Genomic DNA, 21368 nt, shown 5'->3' on the forward strand with positions numbered 1-21368 from the left:
TGCTTTCCTGTTCTTGCCACCAAAGTGGATAACCATACATTTATCCACGTTAAATTGCATCTGCCATGCATCTGCCCACTCACCTAACTTGTCCAGGTCACCCTGTAATCTCCTAACATCCTCATCACATTTCACCCTGCCACCCAGCTTTGTATCATCAGCAAATTTGCTAATGTTATTGCTGATACCATCTTCTATATCATTAACATATATTGTAAAAAGCTGCGGTCCCAGCACGGATCCCTGCAGTACCCCACTGGTCACTGCCTGCCATTCCGAAATGGAGCCATTTATCACTACGCTTTGTTTGCTATCAGCCAACCAATTTTCAATCCAATCTAGAACTTTGCCCCCAATACCATGCGCCCTAAGTTTACGCACTAACCTCCTATGTGGAACTTTATCAAAAGCTTTCTGAACGTCCAGGTACACTACATCTACTGGATCTCCCTCGTCCATCTTCAGAGTTACATCCTCAAAAAATTCCAGAAGATTAGTCAAGCATGATTTCCCCTTCATAAATCCATGCTGACTCTGTCCTATCCTGTTACTACTATCCAGATGTGTCGTAATCTCATCCTTTATAATAGACTCCAGCAACTTTCCCACCACTGAGGTCAGACTAACTGGTCTATAATTTCCTGCTTTCTCTCTCCCACCTTTCTTAAAAAGTGGTATAACATTAGCCATTCTCCAATCCTCAGGTACCGATCCCGAATCTATTGAATTCTGGAAAATAATCACCAACGCATCCACGATTTCCCGAGCCACTTCCTTCAGTACCCTGGGATGTAGAGCATCAGGCCCTGGGGACTTATCAACCTTCAGACCCAACAGTCTCTCCAAAACCAAATCTTGGTAAATACAGATTCCCTTCAGTTCAGGTCCTTCAGCCACTGTTACCTCAGGGAGATTGCTTGTGTCTTCCCCAGTGAACACAGATCTGAAGTACCCATTTAATTCTTCTGCCATTTCTTTGTTCCCTGTAATATATTCCCCTGTCTCCCAATTTTAGTTCTAAACATATTTTTGCCTTGCACATACTTGAAAAAGCTTTTACTACCCTCCTCTATATTATTGGCCAGTTTACTTTCGTACCTCATTTTTCCTCTGCGTATTTCCTGCTTAGTAATCCTCTGTTGTTCTTTAAAAGCTTCCCATTCCTCTGTTTTCCCACTTATCTTTGCTATGTTATACTTTTTCTCTTTTAACTTTATATGTTTCTTAACTTCCCTTGTCAGCCACGGCCGCCCATGCCTCCTCCTGGGATCTTTCTTCCTTTTAGGAATGAACTGATCCTGCAACTTCTGCATTATACATAGACACATCCGCCATTGTTCCACCACGGTCATCCCTGCTAAGGTATAAGGCCCCTTAAAGATCAGCAAGGGCTGCCTTTGTGTGGAACTGCAAGAGATGAGGGCGATACTAAATGAGTATTTTGCATCAGTGTTTATTTTGGAGAAGGATATGGAAATAAATAGCAACATCTTGAAAAACTTTCATCATTAGAAAGGAGGTGGTACTGGACGTCTTAAAATGAATAGAGGTGAATAAATCCCTCAGACCTGATCAGGTGTACCCAAGAGCTTTGTGGGAAGCAGGGGAAGTGATTGCTGGGCCCTTGCTGAGATATTTGTGTCATCAACAGCCTCAGGTAAGGTGCTGGAGGACTGGAGCCTGGCGATCACGGTGCCATTATTTAAGAACAAGCCAGGCAACTGTAGACTGGTGAGCCTGACATCAGTGAGCATGATATTGGATGAATCCTGATGGTTAGGATTTATATGAATTTGAAAAGGCAAGGACTGATCAGGGATAGTCAACATAGCTGTGTGTTTGGGAAATTGTGTCTCACTACCTTAATTGAGTTTTTTGAAGATGTGACACAGGACTGATGAAAACAGAATGGCGGATGAGATTGATATAATCTTCAAGGAGAAAGTGAGGACTGCAGATGCTGGAGATCAGAGCTGAAAATGTGTTGCTGGAAAGGCATTCAACAGGATTCCACATGGTAGACTGATCAGCAAGGTTAGATCACATCGACTGCAGGGAGAACTAGCCATTTGGATACAGAACTGGTTCGAAGGTAGAAGACAGAGGGTGGTGGTGAGGGTTATGCAGATTCATAGTTTCTTGAAAGCAGAGTTGCAGGTAAACAGGATAGTGAAGACGGCATTTGGTATGCTTCCCTTTATTGGTCAGTGCATTGAGTATAGGAGTTGGGAGATCATTTTGTGGCTACACAGGACATTGAATCGACCACTTTTAGAATACCGTGTACAATTCTGGTCTCCCTGCAATGGGAAGGGGCTGAATAGGCTAAGCCTATTTTCCCTTGAGCATTGGAGGCTGAGGGATGACCTTATAGAAGTTTATAAAATCATGAGGGGCATGGATAGGGTGAATAGACAAAGTCTTTTTCCCCAGGATCGGGGAGTCTAGAACTAGAAGGCATAGGTTTAGGATAAGAGGGGAAAGATATAACAGGGATCTCAGGGGGCAACATATTCATGCAGAGGGTGGTACGTGAATGGAATGAGGTACCAGAGGAAGTGGTGGAGGCTGGTACAATAACATTCAAAAGGCATCTAGATGGGTATATAAATAGAAAAGTTTAGAGGAATTCAGCCAAATGCTGGCAAATGCGACTAGGTCAGATTGGGATGTCTGTTTGGCACAGGTGAGTTGGACTGAAGAGTCTGTTTCCAGCTCTATGATTCTGGCTTCCATTGGCACTCCTTTTGTCTAAGTTGCTCGTTAGCTCTTCAGAGAATTCTAACTGATTTTTCAGGCTTGATTTCTCCTTGATGAAGCTATGCTCACTCAGTTGAAAAATATGGTGCTGGAAAAACACAGCAGGCCAGGCAGCATCCGAGGAGTAGGAGAATTGCCGTTTCAGGCATAAGCCCTGAAGAAGGGTTATGTCCGAAACGTCGATTCTCCTGCTCCTCAGATGCTGTCTGGCCTGCTGTGTTTTTCCAGCACCACATTTTTCAACTCTGGCACTCCAGAATCTGCAGTCCTCACTTTCTCCTATGCTCACTCAGCCCTATTTTACCAAACACTAATGAACTTTAAAATCTTACCAATGACCAAGATCAAGCTATAATTTCCTGTCTTCTGCCTTCCTCCCCTCTTAAATGGAAGTGGTATGTTAGTCACTTTCCAGTCCTTTTGGGACCCTCCCTGCAGTGATTCCTGAAAGATTACCATCAATGCCCCTACCATCTCCTTAGCTATTTCCTTCAGAACTCTGGGGTGTAATCAGTCCAACCCAGGTGATGAATCTGTCTTCAAACCTTTCAACTGCTCCAACACCTTCCCTCAGTGATGGCCACCACACTAACCTCTGCCCCTGACGTTCTCGAAGTTCTGGTATGCTGCCAGGGTCTTTTACTGTGAAGACTGATGCAAACTACAATTCAGTTCTCCCACCATTACTACTTCATTCGTTTCATTTCTCGCTGGTCTAATATGCAGTCTTGCCTCTATCTTACCCTTGGTATATCTGCAGTCTTTTTATATATTACTAGTTAACTGAACCTCCTACTTCATTTTTCTTCCTCACAGTCAACCGCTCCACTTCCTGCCCCCAATGTATGTTTCATTACCCTCTGCTAGTTTTTAAAGGATTCCCAGTCTTTCCTATGCTTTTTCTTTTGCTTTTATGCTGTCGCTAACTTCCCTTGTCAGTCGTAGTTGCCTCATCCTCCCCTCCATGTGTTTCTTCTTCCTTGGGATGAGTTTCTGCTATGCTTCCCGAATTACCCCCAGAAACACCTGCCATTGCTGCTCCACTGTCTTCCCTGCAAGGCTCCCGTTACAACCAGCTCTGACCAGTTCCTCCCTCATGTTTTTGTAGTTACCTTTTACTCCATTGCAATACCGTTACAGCCGATTCCAGCTTCTCCCACTCAAACTGCAGGGTGAGTTCTGTCATGTTACAGTCACTGCCCACTTGGGATTCTTTTCCCTTAAGCTTACTAACCAAGTCTCCCTCATTAAATGTCACTAAATCCAGAATTGTCTGTTCCACAATTTGCTCCAAAAAAGCCATCTCATAAAATTCCACAAATTCTTTCTCTTGGGATCCACTGCCAGTCAGATTTTCCCAGTCCACCTGCATATTGAAGTCCCCCATGATTATCGTATTAGTACAGGTAGACAATGCTTTATCCGAAATTATCGGGACCAGCTTTTTTTTAGAATTCAGAATTTTTTCAAATTTCAGAATAAGTGACAGTTTGACAGTGAAATTTTAAAACATCTTACCAGAGGACAGACTTACAAACTAAAACAGGCCAGGAGAGAGAATCCAGGCCTACCAGTGCTGGGCCATGCCCCCACACGCACTCAGACGTACATCACGTCTGAGTGACACGCATCGAGTGGGTGTCGACTTGGGTTAACTGTTTGTATGCCAAACAAACAATGAGAAAACAGTTCAAATTTCAGAGCTTTTTGGAGTTTGGAATTTCAGATAAAGGCTTGTCTACCTGTACCTTCCTTACATGACTTTCCTATCTCCTGATTTATTTTCTTGCCCACATCCACCATTGTTTGTCATTTAAATAAATGATTTGGGTGAGAATGTAGGAGACATCGTTAGTAAGTTTGCGAATGACACCAAAATTGGTAGTCTGGTGAAGAGTGCAAAAGGTTATCTAAGATTGCAAAGTAATCTTGATCAATTGGGTCAATGGGCTGAGAAGTGGCAGATGGCATTTAATTTGGATAAATGCGAGGTTATACATTTTGGTAAAACAGACAAGGGCAGGAGTTACACAGTGAATGGTAGGGCCCTGGATAGTGTTGTAGAACAGAGAGACAAAGGGGTTCAGCTACATAAAACTTTTGAAGTTTGTCAGAGGTAGACAGAGTGGTTAAGAAGGCACTTAACACACTTCCCTTCATTGCTCAGACCTTTTGAGTACAGGAGTTGAGTTGTCACATTGAGGATGTACGGATGTTAATGAGGGCTCTTACCCAGCACTGTGTGCGATTCTGGTCACTCTGCTATCAGAAGAATATTATTAAATTGGAGAGGATTTATAAAAGAGTTACCAGCATGTTGCTGAGAATGGAGGGTTTGATTTATAAATATAGGGTGGGACTTTTTATTTCTTTTGTCATTCATGGGATGAGGGCGTCTCTGGCTAGCCAAGCATCTATTGTCCATCCCTTATTATCCAGAGGGCAGTTCAGAGTCAACCACATTGCTGTGGATCTGGTGTCACATGCAGAACAGACCAGAAGAAGATGGCACTTTCCTTCCCTGAAGGATGTTTGTGAATCAGATGGGTTTTTCCTGACAATCGACAATGGATTTGTGGTCATAATTAGACTCTTAATTCCAGATATTTATTGAATTCAAATTCCACCACCTGGGTCCCCAGAACTTTACCTGGGTCTTTGCGTTTACAGTCCAGCGGTAATACCACTAGTCCATTGCCTCCCCATGACTGGAATGTATGAGGTTGTGGAATGATCTGAGAGACATTTATAAAAATCATGAGAGGTACAGATGGATGAACAACGAAGGTCTTTTCCCTTAGGAGGGGAGTTCAAAGCTCATGGGCATACTTTTAAGCTGAGAGGAGAAAGAGTTGAGAAGGACCTGAGGGCCAACATTTTAGAGTGTTTAGTGTATGGAATGAACTGCCAGAGAAAATGGTGGATGCGCATACAGCTCGATGTTTAAAAGGCACTTGGGTAAGTGTATGAAATGGAAAGGTTTGAAGGAACGTGGGCCAAAGGCAGGCAGATGGGACTAGTTTAGTTCGGGAGCATGTTCGGTATGGACTAATTAGACCGAAGGGTCTGTTTCCTTGCTGTATGACTGTGACTACTGCTCGGAAGGCCTGTACATAATACCCATCAGGTTCCTTTGCAGTTTTTCAAATCTATGCGCGCACACTTTCTACGCCTTCTGACCCCATATCACTGCTTGCTATCGATTTAATTTCATTTCTTACTCACAAGGCAACCACCTGCCTGTCTTTTGATAAGACTCGTATCCTTGGATATTTAGTTTGCAGCCTTGATCTCCTTACAGCAATATCTCTATGATGCTCACAACATCATTCCCATTACTTTTCAATCTGTGCCTCAAGCTTAATTACTTCCTTTCATCACTGCGTGTATCTGAGTACAACTGCCTCAGTCCTGCGTTGACTGCTCCTTTCTCATAGTTGTCCCCTGATCTGTTGTGCCCAAAGTTAGATTCTTGACTGTTTCTAGACTCTCTATCCTATTACTTGTTCTGGAAACTGTAATAGCCTCTGCTGAGTCCTTCCCTACCTTTCTGCTTTTTCCATAATTTTCTATGTAACAACCCCTTCATCCCCAAACCATGTTTCACTCTAAATATGATGTCTCTTTCCTTTTCTTGGAAACCTTACTCTGATCTGCTTGACCCCAAACTCAAACCCTGCTGAATTCATTCTTTACCTAATAGCTAAACCTGAGTTGTGTTGTGTTTTACAGGCTGAACTGTTATAAATGTATCTCGGACACACTGCAAGAACTGGTGAACCAGAGTAAAGCTGCTCCACAGTCTCCCAGTGTCCCCAAGCTCCCAGGTCCTCCAGTCCTGTCATCTGACCCCAACATGTTGAGTAATGAAGAGGCAACACAGCATGTTAGTATCTGGGTATTGTGTGTGCATTTCTCTTGTCAATTGAACTAGGATTTATATGAGCTGTATGAATATGTACAATGTATGTGTTATGCATATAATTGCATCAGCTATGTAATTGAGAAACAAATGGTTTTGTTCACTGATGCATAGTTTGGGTTCCATTAAGGCCACTTAGCTCTTGTCCTCATTTACAAACTTGGTTCAAAAATGGGCAAAAGAGTTGACTTCCAGAGCGGAGGTGAGAATGGCAGCCCTTGACATCAAGGGTGTTTATGACTGAGTATGGTATTAAGGTGCCCAAGCAAGACTGGAATCAATTGTTTTAAGGTGGCAAATGAATTGCTGGTTGGCGTTATATCTGGTGTATAATAAGATGGTTGTAGTTGTTGGGCGTCAGTCATCTCAGCTTCAGGGCATCTCTGCCAGAGTTCCTCAGGGTAGTGTCTTTGGTCTAAATGATCTTGCATCAGTCATAAGATCATAAATGGGGATGTTCACCAATGATTGCACATTGTCCATCACCATTTGAAAATTCTTAGATACTGAAGCTGTTTATGTTCAAATGCAGCAAGATATGGATAACATCTCGGTTTGTGTTGACAAGTGTCAAGTAATGCTCACACCACACAATTGCCAGGCCATGACCATTTCCATGGGTGGCACGGTGGCATAGTAGTTAGCACTGCTGCCTCACAGCACCAGAGACCTGGGTTCAATTCCCACCTCAGGTGACTGTCTGTGTGGAGTTTGCACATTCTCCCTGTGTCTGCGTGGATTTCCTCCGGGTGCTCCGGTTTCCTCCCACAATCCAAAAATGTGCAGGCTAGGTGAATTCGCCATGAAGGGGTAAATGTAGGGGAATGGGTCTGGGTGGATTGCGCTTCAGTGGGTCGGTGTGGACTTGTTGGGCCGAAGAGCCTGTTTCCACACTGTAAGTAATCTAATCTAATCTTATCACAGTTCCTTGACATTTGATGGTGTTCCCATCACTGAATCCCCCACTATTAAGATAGTGGCAATTACGATTGATCAAACACTCAGCTAGACTCACCATATAAACATGGTGGCTACAAGAGGGGGTCAGAGACTATGAATACTGTTGTGGTTCTGTTCGCCGAGCTGGAAGTTTTTGCTGCAAACGTTTCGTTCCCTGGCTAGGGAACATCATCAGTGCTATTGGAGCCTCCTGTGAAGCGCTGCTTTGATGTTTCTTCCGGTATTTATAGTGGTTTGTTCTTGCCGCTTCCGGGTGTCAGTTTCAGCTGTAGTAGTTTGTATGTGGGGTCCAGGTTGATGTGTCTGTTGATGGATCTTCTTGCCGTTTCCGGGTGTCAGTTTCAGCTGTAGTGGTTTGTATATGGGGTCCAGGTCTACGTGTCTGTTAATGGAGTTTGTGGATGAATGCCATGCCTCTAGGAATTCCCTGGCTGTTCTCTGTCTGGCTTGTCCTATGATGGTAGTGTTTTCCCAGTCAAATTCATGTTCCTGGTTGTCTGAGTGTATGGCTACTAGGGATAGCTGGTCGTGTCGTTTTGTGGCTAGCTGATGTTCATGGATGCGGATTGTTAGCTGTCTTCCTGTTTGTCCTATATAGTGTTTTGTGCAGTCCTTGCATGGTATTTTGTAAACTACGTTAGTTTGGCTCGTGCTGGCTATTGGGTCCTTTGTTCTAGTGAGTTGTTGTCTGAGTGTGGAAGTTGGCTTGTGTGCTGTTATGAGTCCTAAGGGTTGCAGTAGTCTGGCTTTCCTGTGTACCCTTGTGGTGAATTCTCCGTTGGGTGTTCTCTCTACTAACACGTCTAGGAAAATAGAAAAAACACACCGAATCATCAACGCCACACTCACAGGAATACGATTCACGAGAGAAGAACATAGAACATAGAAGGATACAGCGCAGTACAGGCCCTTCGGCCCTCGATGTTGCGCCGACCGAATCCTACCTAACCTATACTAGCCCAATAACTTCCAAATGCCTATCCAATGCCCGCTTAAATGACCATAAAGAAGGAGAGTTCACCACTGATACGGGCAGGGCATTCCATGAACTCACAACCCGCTGTGTGAAGAATCTACCCCTAACATCGGTCCTATACCTACCACCCCTTAATTTAAAGCTATGTCCCCTAGTAACACCTGACTCCATTAGCGGTAAAAGGTTCTTAGTATCTACCCTATCTAAACCCCTAATCATCTTATACACTTCTATCAGATCTCCCCTAAACCTCTTCTCCAATGAGAACAGCCCCAAGTGCCTCAGCCTTTCCTCATAAGATTTTCCTACCATTCCAGGCAACATCCTGGTAAACCTCCTCTGCACTCGTTCTAAAGCTTCCACATCCTTCCTATAGTATGGCGACCAAAACTGCACACAATACTCCAGATGAGGCCGCACCAGAGTCTTATACAACTGCAACATGACCTCAGGACTCCGGAACTCAATTCCTCTGCCAATAAAGCCCAGTACACCATATGCCTTCCTCACAGCACTATTTACCTGGGTGGCAACTTTCAGAGATCTGTGTACATAGACACCAAGATCCCTCTTCTCATCCACACTACCAAGTAGCCTACCATTAGCCCAGTAATCCATCATCTTGTTATTCCTACCAAAGTGAACGACTTCGCACTTAGCTACATTGAATTCCATTTGCCACATTTCCGCCCAGCTCTGCAACTTATCTATATCCCGCTGTAACCTACCACTTCCTTCCTCACTATCCACAACTCCACCGACTTTTGTGTCATCCGCAAACTTGCTTACCCAGCTTTCAAGTCCTTCCTCTAGATCATTTATAAAGATAACAAAAAGCAATGGTCCCAAAACAGATCCTTGTGGTACACCGCTAGTAACTGCGCTCCAAGATGAACATAATCCATCAACTACTACCCTCTGTCTCCTTCCAGCCAGCCAATTCCTAATCCAAACCTCTAATGTATCCTCAATGCCATACCTCCGAAGTTTTAGCATTAGCCTACCATGGGGAACCTTATCGAACGCCTTACTAAAATCCATATACACAACATCTACTGCTTTACCCTCATCCACTTCCTTGGTCACCTTCTCAAAGAACTCAATAAGGTTTGTGAGGCACGACCTGCCCTTCACAAAACCATGCTGGCTATCCCTGATCACGTTATTCCTACCCAGATGTTCATAAATCTTATCCCTTACCATTCTCTCTAAGACTTTGCCCACCACTGAAGTCAGACTCACTGGCCTATAGTTGCTAGGGCTATCCCTACTCCTTTTCTTGAACAATGGGACCACATTCGCTATCCTCCAGTCCTCTGGTACTATTCCTGTTGACAACGACGACATAAAAATCCAGGCCAATGGCTCTGCTATCTCCTCCCTAGCTTCCCATAGGATCCTGGGGTAAATGCCATCAGGCCCAGGAGACTTATCTATATTCATCCTTTCCAATATTCCCAAAACCTCTTCCCTGCATATTTCCAGGGCATCCATTCTAATTATTTGTGATTCCATATTCACATCAGCAACAGTGTCCTGTTCCTGAGTGAATACTGATGAAAAGTACTGATTTAATGTCTCTCCAATCTCCTCCGCCTCCACGCACAACTTCCCACTACTATCCTTGACTGGACCGATACCTACCCTAGTCATCCTTTTATTCTTGACATACCTATAGAAAGCCTTTGGGTTTTCCCTAATCCTACCAGCTAAAGACTTTTCATGTCCCCTTCTCTCTTCTCTTAGCTCCCTCTTTAGCTCCTTCCTGGCTACCTTATAACTCTCAATCGCCTCTACTGAACCTTCACGCCTCATCTTTACATATGCCGCCTTCTTCCCTTTCACAAGGGACTCCAATTCCTTACTAAACCACGGCTGCCTCACAAGGCCCTTTACACCATGCCTGACTGGTACATACCTATCGAGGACACGCAGTAGCTGCTCCTTGAACACTCCCCACATCTCATTAGTGTTCTTCTCTTGAAGCCTGTTTTTCCAATCCACACATCCTAAGTCATGCCTCACTGCATCATAATTTCCCTGCCCCCAGCTATAGCTCTTGCCCTGCGACACACGATTATCCCTCTCCATCACTAAAGTAAAAGTCACCGAGTTGTGGTCACTGTCCCCAAAGTGCTCACCTACCTCCAAGTCTAACACCTGGCCTGGTTCATTACCTAGAACCAAATCCAATATAGCCTCCCCTCTTGTTGGCCTGTCGACATATTGTGTCAGGAAACCCTCCTGCACGCATTGTACAAACACCGACCCATCTAATGAACTCGAGCTATAGCTCTCCCAGTCAATATCTGGGAAGTTAAAGTCCCCCATAACAACCACCCTGCTACCTTCACTCTTTTCCTGAATCATCCTCGCAATATTATCCTCTACTTCTCTAGGACTATTAGGAGGCCTGTAGAAAACACCTAACAGGGTGACCTCACCTTTCCTATTTCTAACCTCAGAAGAGGAAAAGGATAGCCAACTCCCATTCCTAGACGTGTTAGTAGAGAGAACACCCAACGGAGAATTCACCACAAGGGTACACAGGAAACCAACACACACAGACCAAGTCCTAAACTATGAAAGTAACCACCCCAACACACACAAACGAAGCTGCATCAGGACACTATTCAAAAGAGCCACAACACACTGCAGTACACCAGAACTGCGAAACGAGGAAGAGGAACACCTATACAAGGTATTCGCCAAAAACGGATACCCACGCAACTTTATCACCAGATGCCTAAGAGATAGACCACGGAACGAGGACATGCCACAACCAAAAGGACTAGCCACACTACCATATGTCAGGAGCGTCTCAGAACTGACAGCCAGACTACTGCGACCCTTAGGACTCATAACAGCACACAAGCCAACTTCCACACTCAGACAACTCACTAGAACAAAGGACCCAATAGCCAGCACGAGCCAAACTAACGTAGTTTACAAAATACCATGCAAGGACTGCACAAAACACTATATAGGACAAACAGGAAGACAGCTAACAATCCGCATCCGTGAACATCAGCTAGCCACAAAACGACACGACCAGCTATCCCTAGTAGCCATACACTCAGACAACCAGGAACATGAATTTGACTGGGAAAACACTACCATCATAGGACAAGCCAGACAGAGAACAGCCAGGGAATTCCTAGAGGCATGGCATTCATCCACAAACTCCATTAACAGACACGTAGACCTGGACCCCATATACAAACCACTACAGCTGAAACTGACACCCGGAAACGGCAAGAAGATCCATCAACAGACACATCGACCTGGACCCCACATACAAACTACTACAGCTGAAACTGACACCCGGAAGCGGCAAGAACAAACCACTATAAATACCGGAAGAAACATCAAAGCAGCGCTTCACAGGAGGCTCCAATAGCACTGATGATGTTCCCTAGCCAGGGAACGAAACGTTTGCAGCAAAAACTTCCAGCTCGGCGAACAGAACCACAACAACGGACACCCGAGCTACAAATCTTCAACCAGACTTTAAACTATGAATACTGCAGTGAGTTCATCACCTCTTGATTCCCAAAGCTTGTCCATCATCTACAAGGCTCAAGTCAATGGTATAATAGAATAGTCTGCCCTTGTATGGATGGGTATAGCATGACACCATCCAGTCCAACACAGCCTGATTACAAGCACCCGATCAAGAATCATTCAGTCACTCCACCACCAACACTCAATTGTAGTTCTGTGTACTTTCTATAAGATGCACTGCAGAAATTCTCCAAGGCTCCTTCAGCACCTTCCAAAGCCGCGCCACTTCCATTTAGAAGGACAAGGGCAGCAGATACATAGAGCTGCCACCATCTGCAAGCATCACTCCAAGCCACTCACCATCCTGAGTTGGAAATATATTGCTGTTCTGATTTTCAAGAATCATTCCTGGAATGAGAAACTCCACTTATGAGGATAGATTTGAGAGTTTGTGATTTTTCAAAATGGTGCAGGCTGATGGAGTAAATTGGGAGAATAATTTTAAAAATTATTAAGATGAAGAGGGCACAGATTTGAAAAAGAAGGAAATGTGAAGAGAAAGAACATTTTTACTCCATAAATAGAGTTTGAAATGTATTGCTTGGAAGGATGGCAGATTCATTTGAAACATTCAAGAGGATTATTTGAACAGAATCAACGTGGAAGGTAAAGGGAGAATTGTCATTAAGTCAAGATGCTCATTTCAAGAGCCAGAACAGACACAATGGGGCACATGGCCTCCTCCTTCATCTTCATACCTCTGAAATTCTGTGGCTGGCATCTGAGATGCTGGAAGCCTGTGGGGGTGCAGTCAATGTTTCTGGCTGAAAATGCTTGAGCCTTATCTTTTGCACTGATCACTGAGGATGGGGTTATTTACAGAGACTCCTCCAGTGAGTTATGTAGTTGTCATTAATGTTTGCCAGACTGTAAAGTATTCAATCAGATTTACTGGTTGTACAATCACATGGTTCTGTACATTACATACCGTGTCTGCTTTACGAGTTGCACGTCAAACAGCAGAACCCAAACAGACATTTGGAATAAGATTGCACATTAGTCATGATCTCTTGTGCAGTGGTACAGACTGGAGGGTCTCAGTGGTCTGTTCCTATGTTGCTAAACTCTTCTTTCTATTACCAGTCCTTTAGCCACATGTTGATTCAATGTGATTTGTTTCTCTGTGACAGTTCACACATTGTTCAGGCTGTAATTCTCAGATCATGCTTTTTACTTGAATTCCGAACTGGTGATATTTCCTCAGCAGGGCCTCCACCCTGTTCCTGCCCATGTTGTTTGTTATAACATGGACCACCCAACATAATTTATTACATTTTTAAAATTCTTCTCTCACAAACCTGATATTGATTAGGTTGCACATCCTTTGGGCTTTGAGTTTGTGGCTGCAGCAGACATTATCTATCCCAGCTTGTAAAATCCCTAATCTGAGCACCTTTCTGTTTAGTTGTCTCACACTTTCATAGGCAGTCTTCTGAGCTGAAATGTCTGTTTATATGAATATCTAATTAAAAGCGCATGTGTATGTGGTGTATTGTGTGCATTCCACTTTGGTGTCTGATTTGTAGGTTATGTGTACACAAATTGGTATTCAGTAGTGATGGTAGTTGGTTTTAGTGTGTTTTGGTATACGGGTGTATGGATATCTGTGTGTGGTATTAAGATATTGTTTTGATTCCTCACTTTGTCACAGTTTGAGCAAATGTTGAAGCTTGCTCAGAGGTCAACAGACGAACTGTTCAACATCGCTTTATTTAATTGGCTGATCCAGGCTGACCTGATGGACAAGCTGCTGGAGGTAAGTCAAGCAACTGAGGCAAAGTGCGAGTGAGCTGGTAACTGTAGTCCAGATCCAAAGTGTAACGAAATGATCACTTGATCCAAGTTCATGACCATGTCGGCTCCTTATATGCCTGGTCAGAAATACTAACTAACTTAACTGACCATGGCTGCTCTTTGTGCTACACTTGACCTTGTTTCTCTCCATCAAATTCTGAACTGTCCATGGAGCCATCATTATGTCACCATCAGAAACAAGGAACAGAAATTGCTGGAAAAGCTCAGCAGGTCTGACAACATCTATGAAGAGAAATCAGAGTTAACATTTTGGGTCTGGTGAGCCTTCCTCTGTGTTCTGTGGAATAATAACAAGTAATTATTCAACTTGTTTTTCACCATTAGTGTTGATTCTGCTCCCGTCACCCATTCAGACAGTAAATTTCATATCATAACAATTTCCAGTGTGAAGAAATAAGAATATCTTGTGTTACGTTTGGAGTTTTTCACAAAATAGTCATAGAGATGTACAGCATGGAAACAGACCCTTGGGCCAACCCGTCCGTGTTGACCAGATATCCCAACCCAATCTAGTCCCACCTGCCAGCACCCAGCCCATATCCCTCCAAACCCTTCCTATTCATATACCCATCCAAATGCCTCTTAAATGTTGCAATTGTACCAGCCTCCACCACTTCCTCGGGCAGCTCATTCCATACACATACCACCCTCTGTGTGAAAAGGTTGCCCCTTAGGTCTCTTTTATATCTTTCCCCTCTCACCCTAGACCTATGCCCTCTAATTCTGGGCTTCCCAACCCCAGGGAAAAGACCTTGTTTATTTATCCTATCCATGCCCCTCATAATTTTGTAAACCTCTATAAGGTCACCCCTCAGCCACCAGTGCTCCAGGGAAAACAGCCCAACCTGTTCACCTCTCCCTATAGCTCAAATCCTCCAGCCCTGGCAAAATCCTTGTAAATCTTTTCTGAACCCTTTCAAGTTTCACAACATCTTTCCAATAGGAAGGAGACCAGAATTGCACACAGTATTGCAACAGTGGCCTAATCAATGTCCTGTACAACCGCAACATGACCTCCCAACTCCTGTACTCAGTACTCTGACCAATAAAGGAAAGCATACCAAACGCCTTCTTCACTATCCTATCTACCTGCGACTCCACTTTCAAGGAGCTATGAACCTGTACTCCAAGGTCTCTTTGTTCAGCAACACTCCTGAGGACCTTGTCATTAAGTGTATAATACCTGCTAAGATTTGCTTTCCCAAAATGCAGCACTTCGCATTTATCTGAATTAAACTCCATCTGCCACTTCTCAGCCCATTGGCCCATCTGGTCAAGATCCTGTTGTAATCTGAGGTAACCTGGTTCGTTGTCCACTATACCTCCAATTTTGGTGTCATCAGCAAACTTACTAACTGTACCTCTAATGCTGACATTGAAATCATTTATATAAATGATGAAATGTAGTGGACACAGCACCGATCCTTGTGGCACTCCACTGGTCACAGGCCTCCAGTCTGAAAAACAGCCCTCTACCACCACCACCACCCTCTGTCTTCTACCTTTGAGCCAGTTCTATATCCAAATGGTTAGGTCTCCCTGTATTCCATGAGCTCTAACCTTGCTAATCAGTCTCCCATGGGGAACCTTTTTGAACGCCTTACCAAAGTCCATATAGATCAAATCTACCACTCTACCTTCATTATCTAACAGTATCTTCTGGTCTTTTTTAATACTATCATTTAAGGAGGCAAGATATAGTCTAACTCATTGAACTTTGGAAAACAGGAGCAGGAAAAGGCCATTCAGCCCTTCAAGCCTGCTCAACCATTTCATATGATCATGGTAGATCATCCAACCTAGGACCCTGTTCTCATTTTCTCTCAATGACCTTTGATCCCTTTATCCTGAAGAACTGTATGTAATGCCTTGAAAATGTTCTGTGTTTTGACCTCAACCGCTTTCTGTGCAAAGCATTCCGCAGGCTCACCACTCTCTGGGTGAAGAAATTTCTCCGCATTGCAACCCTAAATGACCTACTCCATATCATTAAACAGTGACCCCTGGTTCTGGACTCCCCGGCCACCTGGAACGTCCTTCCTGCGTTTACCCTGTCTGGTCCAGTTAGAATTTTATAGGCTTCCATGAGATCCCTCCTTATTCTTCTGAACTTGAATATAATCCTTACTGACTGTCTCATACATCAGTCCACCCATCCAATATATCAGTCTGGACAACTTCTGCTGCACCACCAGAACATTCTTCTTCAGGTAATGAGATCAAAACTGCACATACAGTATTCTGTGTCTGATCTCACCAAAGCCCTGTACAATTACAGTAAGACATGCCTGCTCCTGTACTCAAATGCCCTCACTATGGAGATCAGCATATTATTTACCTTCTTGAAGGCCTACATCACCTACATGCTTACCTTCAGTGACTGGTGTACAAAGACACCCAGGTCTCATTGCATATTCGTCTCTCTAAATGTATAGCTATTTAGATAGATATTCATCTGTCTTCCTGTTTTTGGTTGAAAATGGATAACCTCATATTTATCCTTCTACTTCATCTTATATTCACATTATAGTTTGGACAATCATACAGCATAGAACCAGGCCCTTTGGCCCACCATTTTCTAAATTCATTCATTGGATGAAGCTTTCGCTGGCTAGGCAGTATTTATTGCTCATCCTTAAACGCCCAGAGAGCAGTTGAGTTTCCTCATTGCTGTGGGTCTGGAGCCACACGTAGGCCAGACCAGGTAGGTATGGCAGTTTCCTTCTCTAAAGGACATTTGTGAGACAGGTGGGTTATTCCCGCATTTGCCAATAGATTCATGTCATCTCTTGAATTCAAATTCCACCATCTGCCATAGTGGGATTGAAACTCAGGTCCCCAGAACATTGTCTGGGTCTCTGGATTAAAGCTGAAAATGTGTTGCTGGTTAAAGCACAGCAGGTTAGGCAGCATCCAAGGAATAGGAAATTCGACGTTTCGGGCATAAGCCCTTCATCAGGAATGAAGGGCTTATGCCCGAACCGTCGAATTTCCTATTCCTTGGATGCTGCCTAACCTGCTGTGCTTTAACCAGCAACACATTTTCAGCTGTGATCTCCAGCATCTGCAGACCTCATTTTTTTACCTCTCTGGATTAAAAGTCCAATCATATTTCCACTAAGCCATAGTCTCCCCAATATCTACGCTACACAAATCTCATTTGTCTGCACTTAGTCCATAGCCTACTATGCCCCAGTATTTTAAGTTCTCACCCAGATGCTGGTTAAATGTGAGAATACTGCCTCCATCACCCTCTCAGGCAGCACATTCCCTATATCTATAACCTTCTTGCTCTTCACCGTAAGCTTATGCCCTCTGGTCTTAGACACATCTGCATTGGGAAAAAGATTCTCACAATCTGTCTGTGTCTCATAATCTTGTATATCTCATTCAGATCCTCCATTAGTCCAAGGAAACCAAGCCCAGCCTATCCACCCTCTCCTCATAACGGAGACTTTTACTTCCATGCATCACCGTGGTGAATCTCTTCATCCTTCCCAGTGCACTCACATCCTTAAGGTAGTGTAGCCAGCAGAACGGCACGCAGTATTCTACCTGTGGCCTAATCAATGTTTCCTAAAGTTGTAATAAGAACTCCTGGCTGGTGAAAGCAAGCATCCCGTATATCTTCTTCACCAACCTGTCTACCTGTGCTGACATGAGAAAGTGAAGACTGCAGATGCTGGAGATCAGAGTCGAAGAGTGTGGTGCTGGAAAAGCACAGCAGCTCAGGCAGCATCCGAGGAGCAGCAGAGTTGACGTTACGGGCATAAGCTCTTCATCAGGAATGTGCTGACACCTGAGGTTTATGAACTAGTTCCTCAGTATTCTGTGGACACCTATCATTCATTGTTTATATCCTTATCTTATAAGACCTCCCAAAACTCTTCATCTTGCATTTGTCAGGATTAAATTCTAACTGCCTAATTTATCAGCTGATCAATATCCAATTATAGCATAAGACCTTCCTCCTCATGATTAGCAGCATTCCTTTTTTGTGTCATCTGCAAATTTCCTAATTACACCCTCTACATTATTCATGTGCATAACAAACAGAAAAGGTCCCAGCACTGATCCCTGTGGTATGCTGCATGTCACAGGCTTCCAATCACAGAAACAACCTTACCTCATCACCCTTGGTCTCCTTTTTGCAAGCTAGTTTTAGATCTAGTTTGCCAGCTTGCCTTGGATCCTATGAGCTCCTACCTTTTGAACCAGATTTCTGAGTGGGACATTTAAAGGCCTTATTGAAGTCTATGTAAACCACATTAACTACTCACCTTTTCCAAAAATTCGTTTAAGTTATGGATCTCCCTCTCACAAATCCATGCTGACTCTCCCTGCTTTTCCAAGAGTTTTTGTCTATCCTTCCTTCAGAATCTTTGCCAGTAATTTTCCAATCACTGATGTCACATTTCATCTGCCATGTATTTTCCCTCTGAGTTTGTTCAAATCACTCTGAAACATGTCTGCATCCTCCTCACAGTACACCTCACTTCCCTCCCACCCCGACACACATGGGCTCACCTGCCCAGTTTTGTGCCATGTGCACATTTAGCAAAATCACTTAATTCTCTCACCTAAATCATTAATATATATCATGAATACCTGGAGACCTAGCACCAATCCCTACAGTACCCACTAGTCCCTGTCTGCCACTGTGAAAAAGATCCACTTAGTCTCATTCTTTGCTGCTTGTTTGCCTGTCTGTTCTCTATCCAGGGCAAAAGTGGGTACTGCAGATGCTGAAGATGAGAATGGTGCTGGAAAAGTATAGCAGGCCAGGCAGCATCCGAGGAACAGGAAAAATCGGTGTTTCAGGTAAAAAGCCCTTCATCAGCCTCATTCTGATGAAGGACTTTTGCCCGAAACATTGATTTTCCTGCTCCTCGGATGCTGCCTGGCCTGCCGTGCTTTTCCAACACCACTGTCATCTTGACTGTCTTCCCTATCCATGTTGTTACATTATCCCCAGTCTCATGCACTTCAGTTTTACATACTAACCGCTTATTGTGGATCTTATCAAAAGCCTTATTAAAGCCCAAGTAAACCACATTTACTGGTTCCCCCTCATCAACTGTACTAGTTATATCCTCAAACAATGCCAGTAGTTTCAAGATCATAGTCAGTTCCTGTGTTTACAGTAAAGTTTGTTCATGTAACCATGCTTCTTGTTCCAGTTACCTTCACTCTGTGTCTGAGATCTGGGGTTGTATGTTTAGGAATCTGTTTGTAATTTGGGAGAGGGGTTAATCTTTGCCAGTAATTTCTGGGTGTGAGGAGCATTCTTTATTCTTTTATGAGATATGGGTATTTGTTGCCAATCCCCAAATGTCCTGGGTGATTGGGCCATTTCAGAGAGCAGTTAAAAGTCAACCCCATTGTTGTGTTCCCAGGGTAACATGTAGGCAGATTTCCTTTCTTAAAGAACAATTGTGAATTCAACGCATTTTTACTCCAATCAAAAGATTTTGTGATCACCATTCAAGAATTTATATAACAAATTTATTACTTTAGTTTGTATTGCACTGCTGCTATGATGGGATTTGAGCTTGTTCTCTGAACATTTTCCTGGTTCACTGGATTATTGCTAAATGACATTAAAACTTGACACTGTCGGGTCCAATTTTGATTTGGAGATACCAGTGTTGGACTGGGTGTATAAAGTTAAAATCAACTTTAGCAGGTGATTTCTGTGGCAACCTATGATTCATTTAAAATTGCTTCACCTAAATTTGTGTTTTTCAAGAACTGAATCTCAACATAAGTGAGGACTTAATACAGTCAGTGTTTTGTTGCAGGTTAATTCTCCATTTCTTGAGCCATATTTGGTCCGAATGGCAAAGCAAGATCAGAACAAAGTTCGTTACATGGACTTGCTTTGGAGATATTATGAGAAGAACCGCAATTTCAGCAATGCTGCAAGAATTCTAGCTCGCCTTGCAGACATGCACAGGTAGGGAGCAAAGGATACTTATCCTCCATTGAACCATGTGTGTTCAGGGTAAGGTTCACCGATTGTAAGTCTACAGAGTCGATGCCTCCTAAAGGTGAGTGATAGGAGGAGGCAAAGTAATTGTAACAGCCTTTGACAAGTATTTGACTGATTGGGCATTTTGTCAAGATGGCATACTGTGCTACCACTGTGGTTAAGACCTGTTACATGTTTGAAATCCTCAAAATTCTCATTCCTGCTAAGTTTTGTTTGATCTAAAATCTTAGGTACATTTCAGTTGGTCTCTGTATCCACATTATTCAAATAGAATGTGAATGGCTAAGGTCCAAACACCGATCCTTTTGTTATGCCCCCTGGTTGCAGCCAGCCATCTTGAGAATGATGAACTGTTCCTGCTCCCTGTTTTTCACTTCTTAACCAATCCTCAGATTATGGTAACACAGACTCTAAAATCCAAATACATTACATTGACTGGTTCCCCCTCAGCAACAATGCTGACATCATCCTCAAAACAGATCTACTGGGTTTGTCAAACATGATTTCTCTTCATAAATTTATATTGGCTTCAACTAATCATGGAAATTATGAAAGCACTGACTATAAGTTTTCCATTTGTAGTGTTAATAGATTGGAGAATTGTAAATGTTACATCCTTGTTCAAAAGCATGTAAAGATCATCCCAGCAAATTTTAAGCCAGTGAGTTTAAATTCAGCATTGGGAAACTTTGAGAAAGAAACATTTGGGCCAAGATAACTTGGAGTTTTGGAGGTGCAACAGATTGAGAAGATGGTGGTATTCTTTTCTATTCACTCACTGGCTGGGCCAGAATTTCAAGCATATCCCTAGTTGCCTTTGAGTAGTTGGTGGTGAACTGCCACCTTGAACCAAAGCAGTTTGTGTGCTGTAGGTAGACCGACAGTGTTATTAGGGTTTAATATATTATTGTCTCATATACCTCACTACAGTGAAACGATTCATTTTATATGCAGTACAGGCAGATCATAACATAGCGTTTTTACAGGAGTTAAGGTGGGATGAGGTGTATTCAGGTAGCATTGAGAGTCAGTGGGTTTGTAGTAGAGTAGTAGTAAAACCCCACCACCCCATGGCTGAACACCTTAACTCCCCCTCCCATTCCACCAAGAACATGCAGGTCCTGGGTCCTCTTCACCATCAAACCCTGACCACCCGATGCCTGGAGGAAGAACACCTCATCTTCTGCATTCGACTCTCCAGGCACACGAGATCAATGTGCATTTCACCAGTTTCCTCATTTCCCCTCCCCCCACCTTATCCCAGATCCAGCTTTCCAACTCAGCATTGTCCTCTTGAGCTGTCCTACCAGTCCATCTGCCTTCCCATCTATCCGTTCCACCCTCTTCTCCGACTTATCACCTTCACCCCTACTTCATCT

The 21368-nt window shown here is 43.5% G+C and overlaps 1 protein-coding gene across 1 annotated transcript in view; it reads left to right on the forward strand.

The window, feature by feature from the left end:
* Nucleotides 1-21368, forward strand: part of nup155 (nucleoporin 155) — a 208047-nt gene that overhangs the window by 169228 nt on the left and 17451 nt on the right. Inside the window, exons 27-29 of the mRNA XM_060834039.1 lie at nt 6493-6646; nt 13834-13938; nt 19799-19953. Coding sequence (XP_060690022.1) covers nt 6493-6646; nt 13834-13938; nt 19799-19953 — 414 coding nt within the window. The remainder of the gene's footprint in view (nt 1-6492; nt 6647-13833; nt 13939-19798; nt 19954-21368) is intronic.

Source organism: Hemiscyllium ocellatum, chromosome 2 (genome assembly GCF_020745735.1).
Source record: "Hemiscyllium ocellatum isolate sHemOce1 chromosome 2, sHemOce1.pat.X.cur, whole genome shotgun sequence".
NCBI lineage: Eukaryota > Metazoa > Chordata > Chondrichthyes > Orectolobiformes > Hemiscylliidae > Hemiscyllium > Hemiscyllium ocellatum.